The sequence below is a fragment of the Trichoderma camerunense genome (assembly GCF_050948025.1).
Source record: "Trichoderma camerunense strain CBS 138272 chromosome Unknown V8C40scaffold_26, whole genome shotgun sequence".
Classification (NCBI taxonomy): domain Eukaryota; kingdom Fungi; phylum Ascomycota; class Sordariomycetes; order Hypocreales; family Hypocreaceae; genus Trichoderma; species Trichoderma camerunense.
Window position 1 is genome coordinate 379,539 of NW_028145344.1, and position 18,450 is coordinate 397,988.

The 18,450-nt window shown below is 47.3% G+C and overlaps 8 protein-coding genes across 8 annotated transcripts; 2 read left to right on the top strand and 6 right to left on the bottom strand.

The window, feature by feature from the left end:
- Positions 1–128: 128 nt before the first annotated feature.
- Positions 129–3,050, bottom strand: V8C40DRAFT_258132 (aconitate hydratase ACO1). Its single transcript, XM_083218656.1, has 4 exons — positions 2,888–3,050; positions 2,167–2,809; positions 672–2,104; positions 129–606 (listed from the first exon to the last, which is right to left on the bottom strand). Exons 1-4 carry the CDS (start codon positions 2,999–3,001, stop codon positions 433–435), a joined length of 2,364 nt encoding a protein of 787 aa, XP_083067843.1. The 5' UTR covers positions 3,002–3,050; the 3' UTR covers positions 129–432.
- Positions 3,051–3,981: 931 nt separating this feature from the next.
- On the bottom strand, positions 3,982–6,836 carry V8C40DRAFT_128871 (DNA-dependent ATPase RAD54). The gene is made up of 2 exons (XM_083211029.1): positions 6,724–6,836; positions 3,982–6,667 (listed from the first exon to the last, which is right to left on the bottom strand). Exons 1-2 carry the CDS (start codon positions 6,732–6,734, stop codon positions 4,270–4,272), a joined length of 2,409 nt encoding a protein of 802 aa, XP_083067844.1. The 5' UTR covers positions 6,735–6,836; the 3' UTR covers positions 3,982–4,269.
- Positions 6,837–7,014: 178 nt separating this feature from the next.
- Positions 7,015–8,176, bottom strand: V8C40DRAFT_258137 (mitochondrial carrier domain-containing protein). Its single transcript, XM_083218657.1, has one exon. The coding sequence runs from the start codon at positions 8,101–8,103 to the stop codon at positions 7,186–7,188; it is 918 nt and encodes a 305-aa protein (XP_083067845.1). The 5' UTR covers positions 8,104–8,176; the 3' UTR covers positions 7,015–7,185.
- Positions 8,177–8,295: 119 nt separating this feature from the next.
- On the bottom strand, positions 8,296–9,546 carry V8C40DRAFT_128924 (beta-lactamase-like protein). Its single transcript, XM_083211030.1, has one exon. It carries the CDS (start codon positions 9,236–9,238, stop codon positions 8,393–8,395), a length of 846 nt encoding a protein of 281 aa, XP_083067846.1. The 5' UTR covers positions 9,239–9,546; the 3' UTR covers positions 8,296–8,392.
- A 219-nt stretch (positions 9,547–9,765) lies between these two features.
- On the top strand, positions 9,766–11,484 carry V8C40DRAFT_258140 (proteasome regulatory particle lid subunit RPN9). The gene is made up of 3 exons (XM_083218658.1): positions 9,766–10,261; positions 10,324–10,559; positions 10,614–11,484. The coding sequence occupies exons 1-3, from the start codon at positions 9,994–9,996 to the stop codon at positions 11,256–11,258; spliced, it is 1,149 nt and encodes a 382-aa protein (XP_083067847.1). The 5' UTR covers positions 9,766–9,993; the 3' UTR covers positions 11,259–11,484.
- On the bottom strand, positions 11,335–13,882 carry V8C40DRAFT_258142 (GPI-anchor transamidase subunit GAA1). Its single transcript, XM_083218659.1, has 5 exons — positions 13,568–13,882; positions 13,261–13,510; positions 12,956–13,194; positions 12,051–12,898; positions 11,335–11,976 (listed from the first exon to the last, which is right to left on the bottom strand). Exons 1-5 carry the CDS (start codon positions 13,581–13,583, stop codon positions 11,512–11,514), a joined length of 1,818 nt encoding a protein of 605 aa, XP_083067848.1. The 5' UTR covers positions 13,584–13,882; the 3' UTR covers positions 11,335–11,511.
- A 45-nt stretch (positions 13,883–13,927) lies between these two features.
- V8C40DRAFT_258143 (serine C-palmitoyltransferase LCB1) lies at positions 13,928–15,846 on the bottom strand. The gene is made up of 4 exons (XM_083218660.1): positions 15,542–15,846; positions 15,385–15,485; positions 14,326–15,331; positions 13,928–14,257 (listed from the first exon to the last, which is right to left on the bottom strand). Exons 1-4 carry the CDS (start codon positions 15,770–15,772, stop codon positions 14,045–14,047), a joined length of 1,551 nt encoding a protein of 516 aa, XP_083067849.1. The 5' UTR covers positions 15,773–15,846; the 3' UTR covers positions 13,928–14,044.
- Positions 15,847–15,970: 124 nt separating this feature from the next.
- On the top strand, positions 15,971–18,000 carry V8C40DRAFT_258150 (glycosyltransferase family 31 protein). The gene is made up of 3 exons (XM_083218661.1): positions 15,971–16,888; positions 16,945–17,410; positions 17,512–18,000. Exons 1-3 carry the CDS (start codon positions 16,227–16,229, stop codon positions 17,893–17,895), a joined length of 1,512 nt encoding a protein of 503 aa, XP_083067850.1. The 5' UTR covers positions 15,971–16,226; the 3' UTR covers positions 17,896–18,000.
- Positions 18,001–18,450: the final 450 nt, after the last annotated feature.

Here is an 18,450-nt window from a genome sequence, read left to right on the forward strand (position 1 = left end):
AGGCGTACAACTAAGAGCACCTAAAACGAAACGACGTCAACAAATTGAAAACGATAGGTTCAATACCATATACCAGTAATAATAAGCCATTTTGCATTGATTTCAATATGATCATTTTATATATAAACAGCTTAGCGAGCTCCCAAAGTATAGTTTCATAATTCGTGTGATTCAGCATGTTCTGCACGCATACGTGACGTCTTTGTTTTTTTTTAATTGATTTTTTTATTTTTTTGCCCTTTATTATATATACTAAACATGGGAATCACGAGTTACATACAGAGTAAACGTAAAAGCACATTATGACTCCCAACGCATCTGAGGCCGACAGACTACCTCGACGGGTATTTTCCTCGCTTTTGGCAGATCACGAGATTGTGGGCCTCCAAAAACACCGCCTTTCGTTTTCTTCAAAAGGTCTTTTCTCTCTCTTTAGTTCTTGGACTTCTTGGCCATGGTGTTCAAGGCGCTTCCGTTCTTGAACCACTCAATCTGGGCCTCGTTGAAGGTCTGCAGCAGCTCGACCTCAAAGGGGCTGCCCTCCTTAGGGTGGACAACCATGGTAAGGGGCTTTCCGACGGCGAGCTCGGTGCAAGGAATGTCAACCTGCAACGCGCATTAGCATTCACAAATTTATTTTACGCTGGCTATCGAGGGCGGGGAAAGCTTACCTTGTCATCGGGCTTGATCTTGTCATAGTCGGCGGGGTTAGCGAAAGTCAGAGGAAGCATACCCTGCTTCTTCAAGTTGGTTTCGTGGATACGGGCAAAGCTTCGGGTGATGATGGCCAGGCCTCCCAGGTGACGAGGCTCCAAAGCAGCGTGCTCACGAGAGCTACCCTCGCCGTAGTTCCAGTCACCAATGACAACCCACTTGATACCCTTCTTCTTGTAGTCACGGGCAACAGCGGGGACGGCATCCCATTCGCCGGTGGTGAAGTTCTTGATCTTGTTGGCCTCGTCGTTGGCCTCGTTGATGGCACCAATCAACATGTTGTTGGAGATGTTGTCAAGGTGGCCACGGTACTTCAGCCAGGGTCCAGCCATGGAGATGTGATCAGTGGTGGTCTTGCCCTTGGCCTTGATCAGGATAGGGACATCCTTGGCGTCCTTGCCATCCCAGGGAGTGAAGGGCTCCAGGATCTGGAGACGATCAGAGGTGGGGCTGACCTGGACGTTGACGCTAGCACGCTCCTTGGGGGGTGCCTGGTAGGTGTTGCGACCGGCGTCATAGCCCTTGACAGGGAGACCATCGCCGGTAGGAGGCTTAAGCTTAAACTCCTTGCCATCCTTGCCAACAAGCGAGTCGGTAAGGGGGTTGAAGTGCAGAGAGCCAGCAATGGAGAGAGCAACAACCAGGTCGGGAGAGGTGACGAAAGAGTGGGTGGCGGGGTTGCCGTCGTTGCGTCCAGTGAAGTTTCGGTTGTATGAGGAGAGGATGGAGTTGGCGTCACCCTTCTTCACATCCTGGCGATCCCACTGACCGATGCAAGGGCCGCAAGCATTGGCAAGGACAATGCCGCCAAACTCCTCAAAGGTCTGGAGCTGGCCATCACGCTCAATGGTAGCGCGGATCTGCTCAGAGCCAGGAGTAACAGTGAAAACAGCCTTGGACTTGAGACCGTGGTCGAGGGCGTCACGAGCAATAGAGGCAGCGCGAGACATGTCCTCATAGGAGGAGTTGGTGCAAGAGCCGATCAAACCGACCTTGAGCTCCTCAGGCCAGTTGTTGTCCTTGACGGCTTGGCTGAACTTGGAGATGGGAGTGGCCAGATCGGGAGTGAAGGGGCCGTTGATGTGGGGCTCGAGCTCAGACAGGTTGATCTCGATAAGTTGATCATACTCGGCACCCTGGTCCTCGCGAAGTTCAGTAGCGTAAGCACGAGCGAAATCTCCGATATCCTTTCGCTTGGTAGCGGCAAGGTAATCGTACATGCGGTCGTTGAATGGGAAAAGAGAAGTAGTAGCACCAATCTCGGCACCCATGTTGCAGATGGTACCCATACCGGTGGCAGAGATGCCCTCAACACCAGGACCGTGGTACTCAACAATGGAGCCAGTGCCACCCTTGACAGTCAGGATATCAGCGACCTTGAGGATGATGTCTACAGGTTGCAACGTTAGTAAAGACGAAAACCAAAAAAAGCTCAGAGTTGTATCAACATACCCTTGGGCGCAGTCCAGCCAGACAGCTGACCAGTGAGCTTGACACCGAGGATCTTGGGGGCCTTCAGCTCCCAAGGCAGGTTGGCCATGACGTCGACAGCGTCAGCACCACCAACACCAATAGCGGCCATACCAAGACCACCACCGTTGGGGGTGTGAGAGTCAGTACCAATGAGGAGACCACCGGGGAAAGCATAGTTTTCAAGGAGAATCTGGTGGATGATACCAGAGCCAGGGCGCCAGAAACCAATGTTGTACTTGGCACAAGCAGAAGACAGGAAATCGTAGACCTCCTTGTTGATACCAATGGCGCGCTCAAGATCCTTGGCGCCGCCGACTTGGGCCTCAATCAGATGGTCGCAGTGGACGGTGGTAGGGTTCGCGACGGAGTCCATGCCAGCGGACATGAACTGAAGAATAGCCATCTGGGCAGTGGCATCCTGGCAAGCCACACGGTCAGGGCGCAGCTTGAGGTAAGACTTGCCTCGCTCGAGCTCCTGGTTGTGAGGGTCGTCCAAGTGAGAGTACAGGATCTTCTCGGCAAAGGTCAAGGGTCGGTTGAGCCGGCTGCGGACAATAGAGAGGTTCTCAGACATCTTCTTGTAGTTGATGAAGTTGTTCTCCTCCCAGTTGTTCTGGCGGACCTGCACGTGGGAAAAGCGTCAGCGCGAAGCCCCGGGCAGACAGTATACAGAATCGACGAGACACGTAGAACGGCCTACCTTTCGGTCGAGAGCAGAATCAGAGACGGTAGCCAGACGGCGAACGCTGCTGGCCGCGCCACCGACGGCGCGGCCCCGAGCAATACTGCCCAGAACCTGTCTGGAAGCAAGCATGGTGGCCAATTGAGCGAGGGTCTACAGACTGCAGTCAATTGGAGAAATCAGTCAACATCAGAACGAAGAAAAAGGCCTTGGAGGGGGGGGGTTGTTATAAAGCGACGAGAGTGGAGAGTTGGTTTTGCCTGGGTGGGGGAGAGGTGTTTTTCGGCTGCTTCTGGGGCCAGTCGCTGTCCTCAGAGAGGTAAAAGATGGAGCCCCACGGCCGGGATAGCAGGATATGACAGAATGTGCGGCTTAGAGCTGGCATGGCCCTAGGCAATCTGGCCACTCACAGGCCGTCTAAACATAATCCCTTGGCCCGCGTCGTCGCTTGTGCCGAGCTAGACCTCCCCTCCTCCAGCCGAGAGCTCAGGTTGTAATTTTTTTTTTCTCTCCCTCTCATTTAGCCTCCTGCTCAGTACGGGCTGCCCCGTATTATCTCGGGCGCTTTGACGTTACAGCGTAGCAGGGCGAACCTTGCTGATCTGTACGGGTAGGCATGAAGCAATAAATACGGAGTGCGGAGTACCTTGTGATGGTGTTATAAAGTTGAGGATATCCCATGGTAGGAGGCATGTAAGTCGTAGTACAAAAGACAGCAACCACCGGGTACCATGGTGAATATGTTTTTGCGTACGGAATAGAGCCTGACGTATTGCAATTATCATCATCCATCCCAAAGCTGCGCGTTTTCAGTGTGCCCTCCATGTTGAAGCGCTAATTTGCAAGTGTGCAAGCACATCATTACAACATGCATCAGATGCCACCTCCCCCGGCCTGCTGAATATGCGCAGTGTGGTAAGCATGTGACGTCGCAGAAGATACTCGTGCCAGCGCCATCGAGTGGCTAGAAATCGGCTGTCCCTGAATCGTCTCCTCGAGATTCATTACAGCAAGGCAAGCCTAGGGCGGCAATTGCCGTGCAGCCAAAATACTCCGTGTTCGCAGCGTGTTCGCAGGCAGGATAATGAAGTAGCCGTGTCTTGCCTCGGCATGAAGCAGCCGAATCATCGGTCGCCGCTCCAGAGGCTCGCTTTTGCGAAGCTCTCGGCCATACCACTCGGAGCCCGACGTGGCGTTAGACGGAGCTCCGTTCCTAGTGCCGCAGCAACGGAGATGTTCGTACACAATCTGGCCCGTGCCTTGAATTGATGTTAGTCTGCCCAGGACTCCGTAGAGCTATCACTTCTAGTGCCATCGCAAATTTTAATATTCGCTTATAATAGAATGTATCTCGGTGGTAGTATTTGATTGAATCGAAATCTAGCTACATCTAGTCTAGTCTAATGCGATATGTATTGAAATACAGCTGAAACCTCACTTCCGGCGTATTCCTGCCGAAGCAACAAATCTTGAATAGGCTGCAGCCCAGAGTTGACAAAGTGGTTCCAAGTGCTTGTATCGCCATATAACATGGCGGGGGCCTTGATGAATTGTCGACCATCGGGCTTGCATCTTTTGCACTTGAATGTATCGTGGGTGTCGCTGGTGGTTTCAGGACGATACTGAAAGAGTTCTCTAAGACTATCGAGGGAGAAATGACGCTCCACGTCTTCGGCAGAATCTACCACACACGACGATAAGCTTTGCTTATGGGACTGTCTCTGAAAGATTTTCTCCTCGATGGTGCCAGTGGCAATGAAGCGGTAAACGAAGCAATCTTTCTTCTGGCCGTCTCGCCAAACTCGCGCCAGGGCTTGTTGGTCGGCAGCGGGATTCCAATCCGGATCAAAAAGGACCAGGCGGTTTGCTCCAATGAGATTGATTCCACAGCCTCCTGCCTTGCTGCTCAATAAGAAGATAAATTCATCCCCATTTGGGTCGTTGAAGCGGTCAACCAATTTTTGGCGTTTGTTCACATTCATAGTTCCGTCGAGACGTAGGCATCCATATTGGCGTTCTCTGCAGAGACGTTCAAAGAGGTCCAACGTAGACGTGTAGTTGCTAATGAGGACAATTTTGTCATTTGTGTCTTCTCGAATCTTGGCAAGCATTCGATCGAGGACCAGCATCTTTCCCGAATACCAGGGTTTGATATCACGATCTCTTCCACGAGACTCTCTAGGAACGTAGTCCTCTGGAAAGCATTTTTCTGAGCCAGGCAGGTCATCTGAAATATTCAGGAGGTCGGGGTGGTTGCAGAGCTTTTTGAGAATGTTGATGGCTTTGAGGGGCTGACTGCCCTTGCCACGAAGAAGAGCTTGGATATCTGGACTGGTGATAAAATAATTGTAGAGATCGATCTGGAATGGAGCGAGGTTGCAAAAGACCACATGCTCATATTTCACCGGAAGGTATTTGGAGAGGATGTCGTTTGTCCGTCGAATCAAAAATTTGTTAACAATACCGAGCAATTCTCCAGTGCACTCGTCTCCGCGCTGGCGATCATGCTCTGAGGCGTCCGCATCTCGCCCACGCAAAATAGGTATCTCAAAGCGCTTTCGGAACTCCAATCGAGATCCAAGTAGATCTGGATTAGCGAAACTGGTCAAGGCAAAATATTCCGTAAGATCATTTTGAATGGGTGTACCGGTGAGGATCACCCGTCTGGTAACATTCAGATCGTTTAGAGCATTGAATGTATTGCTGTCTGCATTTTTCAAACGATGACCCTCATCGCAAAACAGAAGTCCGATCTTGGTGTGTTTGAGCTCTTCAACGTTGAGGCGCAGAGTCTCGTATGAGACAATGATAACTGGCCGAGTGATGGATCGGCCAGAGGCGATGGCCCACTGACGAAGTTGCCGTTTCAATTCTTCTTTTGGTGCCTTGCCATCAATGGCAAATGGATTGATAGCATTAGGACCAAGCCATTTTGTCAGCTCGTTTGCCCAGTTTTTCACCAGACTTGCGGGGCAAACCACGATAGCCTTTTGTATTGTCGACTTCCCACCAGTAGGAGACTGCTTCAGAAGCGTCCACATGAGCGTAATGCACTGGAGCGTCTTTCCCAGTCCCATCTCGTCAGCCATGATGCATCCGTGAGCTTTTTCATCGACCAGCCCTGTAACACATTTATACATGAATTTGACTCCTTCAATCTGATGAGGGCGGAGACATTTAGCAATCTTAGGATCAATGACAACCGGCACTTTTGGATGATCTTGTTCCACTTTCTTTTTGATGCCAAGGATCTCAGCAAGGCTTTTATGCACAATCGGGCTGTCGATTTTCGAGGACTCCGCCTCTTTTTGCACCACGGTTTCCGGAATTGCATCAGGCTTCGCATCAACTGTTGGGTCATAAAGAACAATGGCAAATTCGCCGGATGGATCATGTAGGGGCTTGGGGACAAACACGACCCCACGTCGCAGACCAAGTGTTGGCGGTGGTCTTGATGCATCGAATGCCACCTGGGATTTGTCCTTCAGAGGAATAGAGAAGGCTTTTCGAAAAACAACATTCTTATCTTTGGCTTGGAAGACTGGGAACTTGGGCGATGCCACTACTTGGCGACCAGCAGCATCATATGCTGTATCGATGCTCGTTGGTCCGTTCTCATCGGCTCCTCTATAATCGACCTTTCTTTTTTTCCTGGCCGGGCGATCCGACGCGGATACTGCAGTAGCCGCCGACGGACATTTGAACGGTTTCCGAAGTTTGTCAAGATTCTGAGGCCTGGGAACCTGGTGATTCAGCTTGCTAGGGGGCTTGTCCTTCAGCGCTGAGATTGATGGTGCACTAAATTTGTCAATAAAGGTAGTACGTCATGTTAATTGTTGCAAAGAATCACATACGGAGCTGACATGGTAAATGAGCGCAATCTTCACAGGCTTGTACACGAAAACAAAACAAAACACCGGCGCTTCTAAGCAAATTCATACATAGGTAGGAAGTGAATAAGATGACGCGTTTCCCTAAGCTGTGTCGCGCGTAGTTTGACACACGAGACTTTGACGCGATATCACGTGACTAATATAAACATTCTGGGAGCCTGCTTATTAGACAAGGCATGCTGTGGAACACATCTCTTAGGATTATCCATGATGTAATGCAGGGAGGCGGGTATGCATGATGCATTCAGTTTGATTGCAATATGTGTTAATATTTCTAATTTGTGACTTTGCTCTTCTCTATCAAGGGAAAACGAATCACCAGGAATGTTCCGCCAAGGCATTCTCGATGACAAAACAAGCGGATGCGCGACTGCCAAATCCTGATGTGACCAGTAAAGATGAAACCCGCTGAATACCCTCTAATTAAGCCTCCGCGAGCATTTTCATTTGATCTTTATTGCCTATATTTACTTCATTCATGATCCACTCGTATACAGCCCATTGAATTGCATTCACCACGAAGGCTCTGACACTGCAGATTGATAGGCCTCGGAAAAAGGGACGAATTCCACCATCTCTGTAAGTATCCCTCATCACCTGCCATGCTCCATACCGCCTGCTACTCTTGCTCGCCGTGCTCGTTCTGTCGTGCCCCAGAAACGGCGTCTCATCTGTCGTTGGCCGGTAGGAGTATTGCCGCGTCTGTAGGCGCGACTTGATGACGTCGAGAGGAAACACACTGGCCCAAGTGGCAATCCCTGCAATCCCACCACAAACCAATACCTTTGATGTATCTCGTCGCCCGGACGCAACATCGTCCTGCTCTTGAGTAGTGGGCCAGTAGCGATGAGCCAATTCGTATGTCCAAAAGTAAAAGCCATAGCCGATGCTATCCCGAAGCGCTGTGACAACCCCGCCATAGTAGAGGCCCTTCACACCCTCTCTCCTCCATATCTGCTTCATAATCGCCCAGCTCGATGTTGCTGGCGTGGACATTTGTGCCCGGCATTTGATTAACTCGGTTGGAGCGCTGACTATCCATACTCCCAGGCCGCTCACTGCTCCGGCTGTCCATGTAACCCATCCGGCATCCGGGGTTGATGCCACCTTTTTCAGAATTGCTTCGGACCGGTTGTATGAGTAGAACAGCAGCGCATTCAGAGCCCCGTACCCGAATATAGGAGCGGCAGTGCCTTTCATGAAGGCCACCGAGTTCTGGCTATATAGTTTCCGGGCAACATTGCTTCTCGTTTGTTGGTGTACTTTTTCAATGTCGAGAGGGTTGCCTACTACAATGCCGACTATTCCGCTGAGATAGCCAGCCCAGAAATCAGCCGACATGGTGAGGATCTTGGAGTTTTTGTTTATTGACAAGTGCTAGATTGTAAGTTGGATGAAATATAAGCGACATAGTACCTAGTGGTAGTAGAAACTATCACATGCAAACTTAGGTTCTACACTAAGTCTATTCTTATCTCTATTCTTCACCTTTCTCACACATGCGATAAAATTGTCCGTACAAGTCTGTGTCTGCTACATAATCACATGTAGCTCAACGAGCTCAATTCTCGAGAGGTATGAAGCATTATGTGTATATTCTATTGATATGCCAACGTGGAGCAGATGGCAATTAAATTACACTCTTAACATCGTCCAGCTGCCACCCGCCTTTGGTTTGTTTAACCTTGCTCTCCTGCTCTAATTTAGCAAGCATCTGTAAAACCCCACCACAAGCTGCCATGTGTAAATCCTCACGCACATCCTTATAAACCGTTTTAACTATGTCCATTGCTGTCCAGATTTTGCTATTGTCCTGGTTGCTGGCTCTCATTACTTGCAGAACCTCTTCCTCTCGCTGGCGGCGGTGCTCGATATATTCGCTAATCTTTCCCGGTCCATCCTCAACCACAGGCCCATGGCCTGGATATATTTGCCCAGAAAAGAGTGTCTTCATTTTACTCAGACTCTGGAGATATGTAAACAGATCCTCAAACACAGCAGTGCCCTGTCCAAGTACATTATCACCGGCAAACATTGCATCTTCTTCGGTAAGCACAAACACCATGTGGTCTTTTGCGTGACCGGGAGTGTGCCAGGCCGTTAAAGTCGCATCTTCGACTTGAAAATTATCGCCGCTCTGAATCGGCAACTGTCCATCATCGGGGCTGTTTTTGAAAACCTGTACTTGGGGGAAAGCATTGACAAGATCCGTAATGCCGCCGGTGTGGTCATGATGCCAATGTGTTATCAGGGCCAACTTCACTGTCGCATTTTCTTGGTCAAGCGTTTCCTTGAGTGTTTGTATCCAAACTGGACGTCCTTCTCCTGTATCAATTAAAATACGAAAGCGGCCAGTACCAAGCAAGTAGGTGTTAGTGCCCTGCAGCGAAAATTTGCCTGGGTTGCCGCCAAGGATCCGGATACAGCGTGGGCTCAGGCGCTGCACCGCAGGAAGGGTTACAAGAGAAGCTGCCATGGTTCGGGTTGTCCTTTCTTTCAGTCACTTTCAAGTGGTAGAGACAAGCGCAATTTCATATATCATAATGGCAAAGCGATGAGAGGGTAGGTACTAAGGTTTAATTCGCAGGCTTTTATATGGCATGCCACCGAGGTTGGGGGCTTGTTACATTAGTAACGCGGGCCGAGGTTCTAGATCTACAGGTAGGTACAAGGTAGGCACCTCGAAGTGCATACTCATAACAAATTTGAAACTTCAGGTCTTTGCTATGTAAAAGCCATAAAGAATTCCCCTTTTATCTTTTTTCTTTTATCTCTTATTTCTATTGCTGACGAAAAAGAAGGATATAATACAGCCATGTCCTATCTTATCGTGCCAACTACCAGGTTGTACCAAGGTATCCTTGTTCGAGGTTTATCGATAAGCACTGGGATGGTACCTCCCCTGCTCGTTCCGTCATTGACGAGAGATCTCCCACTGTAGTAGCAAGGCTGCCAATGTGTGCGCTAGGCAGCTAGCTGCCACGTTATTCGCCAGAAGGACCCATGAAGTAAGGCTGCATTGCATGTACGCTATCACCACCACCTTGAGCCACCTTGAACCGCCTCTGAACAACTTCAGATCTGAAAGAGTTGCATCCCCCAATACCTCACTTCGAACGGTAGCAATACGTCACCGCGCTACACACTCCACCGCTTGTCAATCGCTTAACCAAGGTTGACAATCCAAGCTCCAAGCTGCGGTTGACCACCGTTGGTCGCTACATCTCCAATATGAACACCGACAGCATCTCCGATTTCCTTGCGGAGCAACGAGACGCAGCTCCAGAGGAGCTCCAGCCTCTTATCCTCAACTTTGAAGACTACTGGGAGCGTAAGCTATGGCATCAACTCACAGACGCCCTCGTCGAATTCTTCAACGATGAGGGCAGCGCCGCCCAGCGCTTGGCCTTTTACAATGTCTTCATCCTCAAGTTTGCCGATAAAATCAACAAATTGAAGCTGGTGATGCTAGCCCTCAAAGCCGCAACGCAGTGCAAAGGTTTGTTCCCAGCCTCCTTGAACCCAAAGCCATCCGCGGGCCCTACTGACAATATGTGGAAGATGACCGTGAACGTTTGGCTTTCCTGCAGTCCGTAGTTAAGAAGGTGGACACAGAGGATTCCCAAGATGCGCTTGTATTTGCTTCTGTTGCAGTGGCCAGGGTGAAACTAAGCCTTGGCGAGCTGGAGGATGCGAAACAAGATCTAGACGCCGCAGAGAAAATACTAGACTCATTCGACTCTGTTGAGGCGGTCGTACATGCGGCGTTTTACGACGCCAGTGCCAACTACTATCAGGTGAGTCTTCTCATTACGGTTTCGAATACCATCACTAATCCTGCGGTTTGTTAGCGAAAGATGGACTTTGCAAATTACTACCGAACTGCCCTCCTCTATCTTGCCTGTATCGACCTGTCATCGCTCTCTGACGAGGAACGACATCGAAGAGCCTACTACCTAAGCGTTGCGGCTCTAGTATCTACTAGTATCTATAATTTCGGCGAGCTTCTACTCCACCCCATTCTGGACACCCTGGGTCGGAGTGAGGATGATGCTTGGCTGCGTGACCTCCTCTTCGCCTACAACCGGGGAGATCTTGCTGCCTACGATCTTCTTTCAGATAACATTGCGTCCAACAAGCTGTTAAACGACAACTCGGACAGCCTCCGACAGAAGATTTACTTGGCAGCTTTGACAGAAGCTGTCTTTCGCAGACCACCGCATGACAGAACCATGACCTTTGCTACTATTTCTCAAGAGACCAAAGTTCAACCCCAAGAGATTGAGCATTTGGTGATGAAGGCTTTGAGCCTAGGCCTTTTGCGCGGAACAATCGACCAAGTAGGTCAGATTGCACACATTACTTGGGTGCAACCGAAGGTACTCGACATGAAGCAGATCGAGAGTATGCGTCAACGACTTCTCGAGTGGGATTCAAACGTCAACCAGCTGGGGAACTGGATTGAAGCGGCCGGCCATGATGTTTGGGCAGCGTAAGCATCACCACGATGAGATGCTAGTCAGTGGAGTTTGCAAATGCTCTTAGAGAGGTTGTATAGTATACCACAAATACGCACTGCAATTCCATTGAACTCTTGATAAGTGACACTCCTTGGTTAAACAAGGATTATTAGTGATTTATCCAAAACGCATTCTAACAAAGAAGAGAGATCCATCCCTGTTATCGCAGGGTCTATTATATATTTCTGAAAGTCATGGCTAGAAGCTTCGCGGAAAACGCGGGCACCCTTCATATCTTAAAAGTAGAACTAAGAGTGTTTGTTGTGCCGATTAGCCATGCAGGCCACCAAACGCACCAAATGATAATTGGTGTGTACATCCCCCACACATTCCACCCCAAACTCGCTGCTTTCAGCACTTCAGACATAGTAATACCACTGGTCCATGCTGCGGATGATATAACAACAGGCGGCGAAGTTAGTATCAATAGGATTACAAGGAACAACCTAGTGACCAGGTTTTTGGTCGGTTGGATGAAAGTAAGAGGGCTTGCCAGAAGCCCAACCAGAAAAGCGAGTGAGAAATTGAGCGTACTAAGCGTGGCAAGAGATACGCCTAGGATCAGCAGTGAGAAGGACTTTGTAAGTTGAAAGAACTGCGCAGTAGGCTTCTGTACTGAGGCGATAACGAAAGAGAAGATTGCAGGAAGAGCAGTGGACGAGACGGAAAATAGCAAAAAGGCCAATGGTAACGTCTAGTCATAGCAAAATAGGTCAGCACTCAGAATTCAAGATCTACTATAGCCATAAGTTTGGTGTTTCAGCGTACCTTAATACCAAGATGGTTGAAAACGAATAGAGGAATGGCAGAAATGGAATGGCATGTCGCAACGAGAGCGAGCGGCGAGAGAAGGTTACGCTCAACTGTTGGAGGAGATGAAGGCGTCGTTGTCGAAACTCCTTTGCCTTCTGAAATGTCACCCTTTGGCTTGTCGCTGGCTTCTCTCTTTGCGATGGGTTGCCCACTCTTCACCCAAAGAAAGATGGCCATAATAGTGAAGTTGGCAGCAACCAACATGGCACTGGGTAGATATGTGCCTATGCTAACAAAGCGATTCTTCTGCATGAGAAGGTAGAAAAAGAAGCTCTGATGCAAATGCTCTAACAGGTTGTTGAGACTCCTGAAAGATCCTTCTACAACTCTACCCATTGCCATCTCATCGTGCCATCCTTCGCCAGCGGGCTGTAAAGTTATAGCGTCCACATGATACGGAATGAAGCTGCTATGGGGTCCCGTTGGATACCCAAGGCCTTGATAAAGCATACCTCGGAGCATCGTTTGAAGTCGATCCTGGTAGCTGTCCGTATGGCCAGCCATTTGCTGGACGGTAGTTTCAATGCCCATCTGGCCGCCTGCAATGTTTACAATCGAATTGATGAGGTCGAGATTAGGCAATTGACCATTCGTACCGTCGTAAATGATGTGGAGTTCATGATACCGGTGCTCAAAAGGGTAGTCAATCGCAAGAGCTCCCTGCAGCGCACCAGACTTGAGAGGCAACGGCGCAATATACTTTGAATCATGAGCATCATGATAGGCATCAACCCAAGCTTGGGTACCCGTTGTGCTATCTGGAGGTAGAAGGAGAATGATATCCTTGGACCATAAAGACCAACCTAGGTATTGTTAGCTGGATTGGGATGTGTAAAGCTCGAGCTTCAATGGCGACTGACGTTTGAAATAGCGAGCCAACGTGAGGACGAGCGCAACACCATTACGATTGAGCTGCTCATCTATACTTTTCCATGCAGCCACCAGAACGATGGCTTCGGTTGCGTCCCCTCGCGGAGCTTGCAAAATACCGTACACATTCTCCCCACTGTATATCTCTCCCGCAGAGTGATAGGTATAATTTTGTCGACCAACCTTGACTCCAAAGCCAGTCAGGATGGATTCCAGCTTGTCATTGACCCTAGTTTCCGTGTTAGCCTTCTGTGTGCCGCGGAAATCGTCCCTCCAGCTGGGAAAGGCCACTGACTCGAAGTTGTTCTTGCTAGCAAGCAAGTCTACCTCATGCCTGAATGCTCTGAAAATGGATTGTTCACTACCCCCAAAGTAGGTATGCACCTGGCCAGGCAAGAGAGCATTCTCTGATACGTAGGTTCGTCTCGAGTAATCGTCCAGGGGCAGTAGGAGGAGCCAAACAACACCAATGGTGATGCAGAAGGCAGATATGTATGGAGGTATTTTAAGCAGTCGAGGGTCGCGACGCAATGACAGCGCTGTAGCTACACAGACAAGAAAGTTAGCGCATTGGCTACGTTGCAGATGTAAGAAACACATACAGAGCAGTCGTGGCATCTCAGTTGCAAATCGCGCCAAGAATAAATTTACCACAAATTGCTCGATCTGAATTGAAGGGCGAGTGCTGGCCGTGAAATTCGGAGAGAGAAGAGCGCATGAGGAATGGGTAAAATCAATCCATAGCTTGGCCCAGCACTGGACACTAGCTAAGATGTATCTCCAGGGTCCAAGCTGAAGACATTCCCGAGGTGGACCTGCGTTTTAGATTGATTATATAACCCCCCAAAAACAAACGCATAAATTCGTACGAATTGTCATTCAACAGACAGCTTTATATAGCAGCTTAGAGTTCTGTTACAACTGGTATTTCTCATTACATTTGAAGAAAAGAGATTTATTAATATTACTATGTCATTATAATTATAACTGTTTATGAGATTTCTCTATGTCATATTACTTCCGTCCCCGAGGAAATAGATAGAGGAACGTCTAAAGGGTGGGTTCGGAAGAGTCGTAAGTTAGATAGTCTTGTTCGCTGATTTTCGAGTCATTATCTTCGTAATGGCATGTCGAATTGTGATTCCTGCCTTTTCAATGTCCTTTTTGGACAGCGCAGAAGTGACGCACACTTTGAGGCTTGGCTGGAGTGTCCAATCTCCATCCTTCGCCCCCATGGCATTCGCATAAGGCCTTGTCTTCAGTCGTGTGATCATAACACCGTTCGCGAGAGACTATTGGTTGTTAGCTATCAGTATCGTCCAGCAAGTGAAAGGGTGTATAGGGAAAGGGGAGCATATACCTCTTCGACGCACTCCATCAGGATTTTCTCTTGATCATCCACGGTCAATCGCCTTGCCTTGATGACTTCGGGTTTGAGTGCCAGGAGCAAGATAGGATTGTCCAGCGAGCTGGTGCACACAACCCAATCGCTACGCGGGTCAAGCTGCGCTCTCAAAGCTCGGATATTCTCTCTGCACTGAACAAGCACGTCGGGATTTGACTGCAGTAGTTTCACAGATTCGCTTGCTGTCATGGCCAACATGGCTGGTAAGGCAGCAGAGTAGGTGTAAGCAGAGGAAGTGATACGCTGGTGCACAATGACATCTTTGGATCCAGCACAGAACCCGCCTCCCGCGCACAAGGGGCCGGAGAGTGATCCAATAATCATGTCCACTTGTTGCGGATCGACGTTTTGTGCTTCAGTAAGGCCGCGACCAGTTCGCCCCAACACTCCGAATGACCAGGTTTCATCCAAAATAATTCGAAACTTGTACTTTTCCTTCAGCTCAACCAATCGGGGCAGGTCAGTCACATCACCGGTCGTCTCAAATAAGCCTTCCGTAACAACGAATCGACGTGTCAGTTTACCCGATTTTGCCTGCTCGTTTACAACAGATTTCATCACTTTCTCCAGATCACCCATGTCTCCGTGTTTGAACCATCTGATGTTGCTCCTTGAGATCTGTAGGCCTTTGCGGATGGAATAATTGGCAGCAGCATCGGCAATAATCACATCTCCGCGCTTGCAAAAAGATGGAATGACACTTGATACAGTCGAGAAGGTTTGTGCATAAACAATGCAGGCTTCCGTGCCGAGAAATGAAGAAATGTCGGCCTCGGCTTTCTCGTGAACGTCCTGAGTGCCATAGAATTGAGGAGGTCCACAAGGGCCAACTCCATATGTCCGCAGGGTTTGGATTGCCTTCTCTTTGATTTGGTCGTTGGCATTAAAGTTATAGAAGTTATAGGATGCCAGGTTAATAGCAGTGCGTCCATTGGATAATTTGACTTTGGGGCCCGTCGGTCTGAGTCGTGGATCAATATACCGCAGCATCATTATTAGACGGCATGAACATACCCTACGATAACCGGAAGTTTGTCATTCTCGATCTCTTCAATGAGAGTTTGGTCTGCTACAAGCGGTTCGGGAGTCCATTCGTCAATCAATTCCTCGATTTCCTGAAGCCATAGATAGTCAGTAATAGGTACCATTGGCGAATTCACCGGAGACTTACGCCTTCCCGCAGCTTGACAAAATTCTGCTTGTGAGTAGAGTACGAAGGAGACATCAGGTACCGTATGAAGAACAAAACGAGTATCAATTCAATGGCAGATCGAACGGGGTCATTTTGGTAGCTGGATTGGATGTATCGGGCCAGCATAGCCGAGCCAGGGAGTTTCTGGAAATTAGACGATACCACATGGGCAATTTCGCCAAAGCGAACCTGGAGAGTATCGAACTCCATTGTGATTAGCCCGCCGGTTGTGAGCAGTCGATCTTGGTTGACTCTGGAGTGCCAGGGAAAGATGTAAATGGTCAAAGGCCGAGATTGAACAGCAAAAGGATAAATAGTGCAAGACGCATTGCTTAGTCATAGTTGCCGTACATATAATGGAATACAAATCGCAACTAGCAAATGTTATCATATTAGCTAACGTTAAAACATCATTACTTTGCAAATTATACGTTATTAATCTGTTTACTTCAACATAACACCCAATATGCAAATATTTAACACATGTTTGTTGATCTATATATAGATGCATATATCCTAAATATAGATTTCCAAGTACTCGTATTGGCACTACTCCCTCTCTTCGTATATCTACCACTCTAGTACTCCCTAAAGCAGGCACGTATTCTTCTAGTGCGCACCTAGCATTCTTCTTCACAACCTTATTTCTTTTCTCTAATGTAGAATGGCCCTTTTAAGAAAGCTGTCACGGCCACTCTTTCTTCCACCTGTATTGCATAGCCGACCGCTGCAGAATATCATTCTAATTGCTTCTTGTCTTATCTTATTAATATTCTTTCTGTATAGTCTCAGAGAACCAGAGCCAACCCAATTGCTACCGTATCAAATTTATCCACAGACCAACGACTCCATACATCATACGGTGACGGAGTTTCTTCCCGCCTCTGTAGAAACCGGAAAAGATTCGACTCGAGAACTTTGCGATTCGTTCCCTAAACATGTGTTATCAAGAATACAGCCAGTTCTTAAGACCGGCCATGGCGATAACAAGGAAAAACTGAACGCGCAGATGGACAGCACCAGCGCTTGCTTTACGCCCGATGAATTGATCATCTTTTCTGATCTCGATGAGAAAATCCGGGATCATCATGCTATCGACATTTTGGCCCATCTGCCTAGCGCTCATTATAATGCTACGACATTCAAGATGTGGGAGGAATATCTAGCCCAAAAAGAAATGCAAGCGAACGGTGTATTGGACACTGCAGCACAGGTAAAGCACATAAATGGATGGGCGCTGGACAAGTTCAAATTCTTACCTATGATGGAAAGAGCTTGGGCCATGAAGCCGAATAGAGACTTCTACGTCTTTTACGAAACAGACACGTAAGTACACTCTCGTATTGATTGGCCTGCTGTCTCGTTGACGTCGTCTCTCCTAGTTATATTTTCTGGGATAACCTCTTCCGATTTCTTCAAACATACAACCCAGATGCAAACGTTTACATTGGCTCACCATCTCCTGGACGCCGTGATCCCAAACGGGGAGACCAAGGCACCCTCTTCGCTAACGGGGGCCCTGGATATGTGATCAGTCGAGGCGCTATGAAGACCTTGTTACAGCGCACTACTGGTCCATATGGACAGTATACTGACGACCCGCTGTCCGTAAAATTCAGTTATCTAAATCATGATGATGAGTGTTGTGGCGATAGCGTTCTGGGGTGGGTGTTATGGGAGCTTGGTATTCCTATGCATGGACACTGGCCTATGTTCAGCGATTACGGCCTTCATGATATTCCCTTCAATGATCAGCATTGGTGCCAGCCGCTCATCACTCTACACAAAACATCGCCAAAAGATATGGTTGATTTGTTCAGCTGGGAGTTTAGCCAACGGAAATCCCAGGTCAGTAGCGTTCCATACATGTTTCATACAACTATTTGCTTCTTCTTCTACCGAGTACGGGCAAGTAATGTTGATCTGCTTCATAGCTAACAAACCGACAGCGCCCATTGCTATTTTCAGATGTATGGGAATTTCATAAACCAGGCACTGTTCCATCGCGTGAGAACTGGGATGGTGGCCGCTTTGATGCGTTTGAACCACCCGCTGAGGTTGTGATTGAATCATCCGAGCAGTGTAGCCGTGCTTGTAGCGATGACGTGGGATGTTTGCAATGGAAATGGGAGGGGCGAGACCGGAAAAAGTGTACTCTCTTAAGATCATTACAGCACGGAAGGGCACGAAAGGCAGAGAAGGGCGATGGGGAGGAAGAAGCCTGGGTCGATTACACCTCGGGGTGGGTAGAGGAGCATATAAGGGAATGGAGAAAACAACAAGATTGTAGTATAGTTAAATGGGTTGGGGCAAGTGTAGAAAGGAAATTCTAAAATAAATTAAAATTTAAAGAATAAATAAACTAAAAAAAAGTTTTATTACTTAGGTATATATATTTTTATTATTTAAGTAATAATAATTAAAATATATTAAAAAAAATTATATTTTAAATATTTAAAAAATTATTTAAATAAAATAAATTAATATTATAAATAATAGTTTTTAAAATTATTATTATTATATAATTTAATAAGAATTTTTATATTATTTTATTTTATTAATTTAATAATAATAATAATAATAATAATTTCTCCTAAATATAAAAAATAAATTACTTAAAAAGAATTAATTATAAAAAAACTTTTATATATAATAATAACTTTTAATAAATTACTTTATTAGCTTTTTTAATAATTTTTTTAATATTTTTACTTAGCTTAAGGTTTTTAATATTTTTTAATTAATTTAGCTTATACTTTACTTTACTTAATTTTACTTAACTTTAGTTTTTTTTTTTTTTAAAGTTTTTAATTATAAATTTATAATTTTATTAATTATAAATTTAATTATTTATTTAGTTATTTTACTTAAGAAAAAGTAAGTATATT

Bases quoted from the DNA above. Each gene is read 5' to 3' on its own strand.
- V8C40DRAFT_258132 (XM_083218656.1), bottom strand. From the start codon at position 3,001: ATGCTTGCTTCCAGACAGGTTCTGGGCAGTATTGCTCGGGGCCGCGCC. The intron at 2,810-2,887 runs GTAGGCCGTTCT...TCCCACGTGCAG, and splicing joins ATTCTGCTCTCGACCGAAAG to GTCCGCCAGAACAACTGGGA. The intron at 607-671 runs GTAAGCTTTCCC...TGCGCGTTGCAG, and splicing joins AGATCAAGCCCGATGACAAG to GTTGACATTCCTTGCACCGA.
- V8C40DRAFT_258137 (XM_083218657.1), bottom strand. From the start codon at position 8,103: ATGTCGGCTGATTTCTGGGCTGGCTATCTCAGCGGAATAGTCGGCATT.
- V8C40DRAFT_128924 (XM_083211030.1), bottom strand. From the start codon at position 9,238: ATGGCAGCTTCTCTTGTAACCCTTCCTGCGGTGCAGCGCCTGAGCCCA.
- V8C40DRAFT_258140 (XM_083218658.1), top strand. From the start codon at position 9,994: ATGAACACCGACAGCATCTCCGATTTCCTTGCGGAGCAACGAGACGCA. The intron at 10,262-10,323 runs GTTTGTTCCCAG...AATATGTGGAAG, and splicing joins AGCCGCAACGCAGTGCAAAG to ATGACCGTGAACGTTTGGCT. The intron at 10,560-10,613 runs GTGAGTCTTCTC...GCGGTTTGTTAG, and splicing joins CCAGTGCCAACTACTATCAG to CGAAAGATGGACTTTGCAAA.
- V8C40DRAFT_258142 (XM_083218659.1), bottom strand. The intron at 12,899-12,955 runs GTCAGTCGCCAT...AACAATACCTAG, and splicing joins GTTGGCTCGCTATTTCAAAC to GTTGGTCTTTATGGTCCAAG. The intron at 11,977-12,050 runs GTACGCTGAAAC...TGCTATGACTAG, and splicing joins TCAACCATCTTGGTATTAAG to ACGTTACCATTGGCCTTTTT.
- V8C40DRAFT_258143 (XM_083218660.1), bottom strand. From the start codon at position 15,772: ATGGAGTTCGATACTCTCCAGGTTCGCTTTGGCGAAATTGCCCATGTG. The intron at 15,486-15,541 runs GTAAGTCTCCGG...CTATGGCTTCAG, and splicing joins TTGTCAAGCTGCGGGAAGGC to GAAATCGAGGAATTGATTGA. The intron at 14,258-14,325 runs GTATATGCTCCC...AACAACCAATAG, and splicing joins TGATGGAGTGCGTCGAAGAG to TCTCTCGCGAACGGTGTTAT.
- V8C40DRAFT_258150 (XM_083218661.1), top strand. From the start codon at position 16,227: ATGGCCCTTTTAAGAAAGCTGTCACGGCCACTCTTTCTTCCACCTGTA. The intron at 16,889-16,944 runs GTAAGTACACTC...CGTCTCTCCTAG, and splicing joins GTCTTTTACGAAACAGACAC to TTATATTTTCTGGGATAACC. The intron at 17,411-17,511 runs GTCAGTAGCGTT...ACAAACCGACAG, and splicing joins TTAGCCAACGGAAATCCCAG to CGCCCATTGCTATTTTCAGA.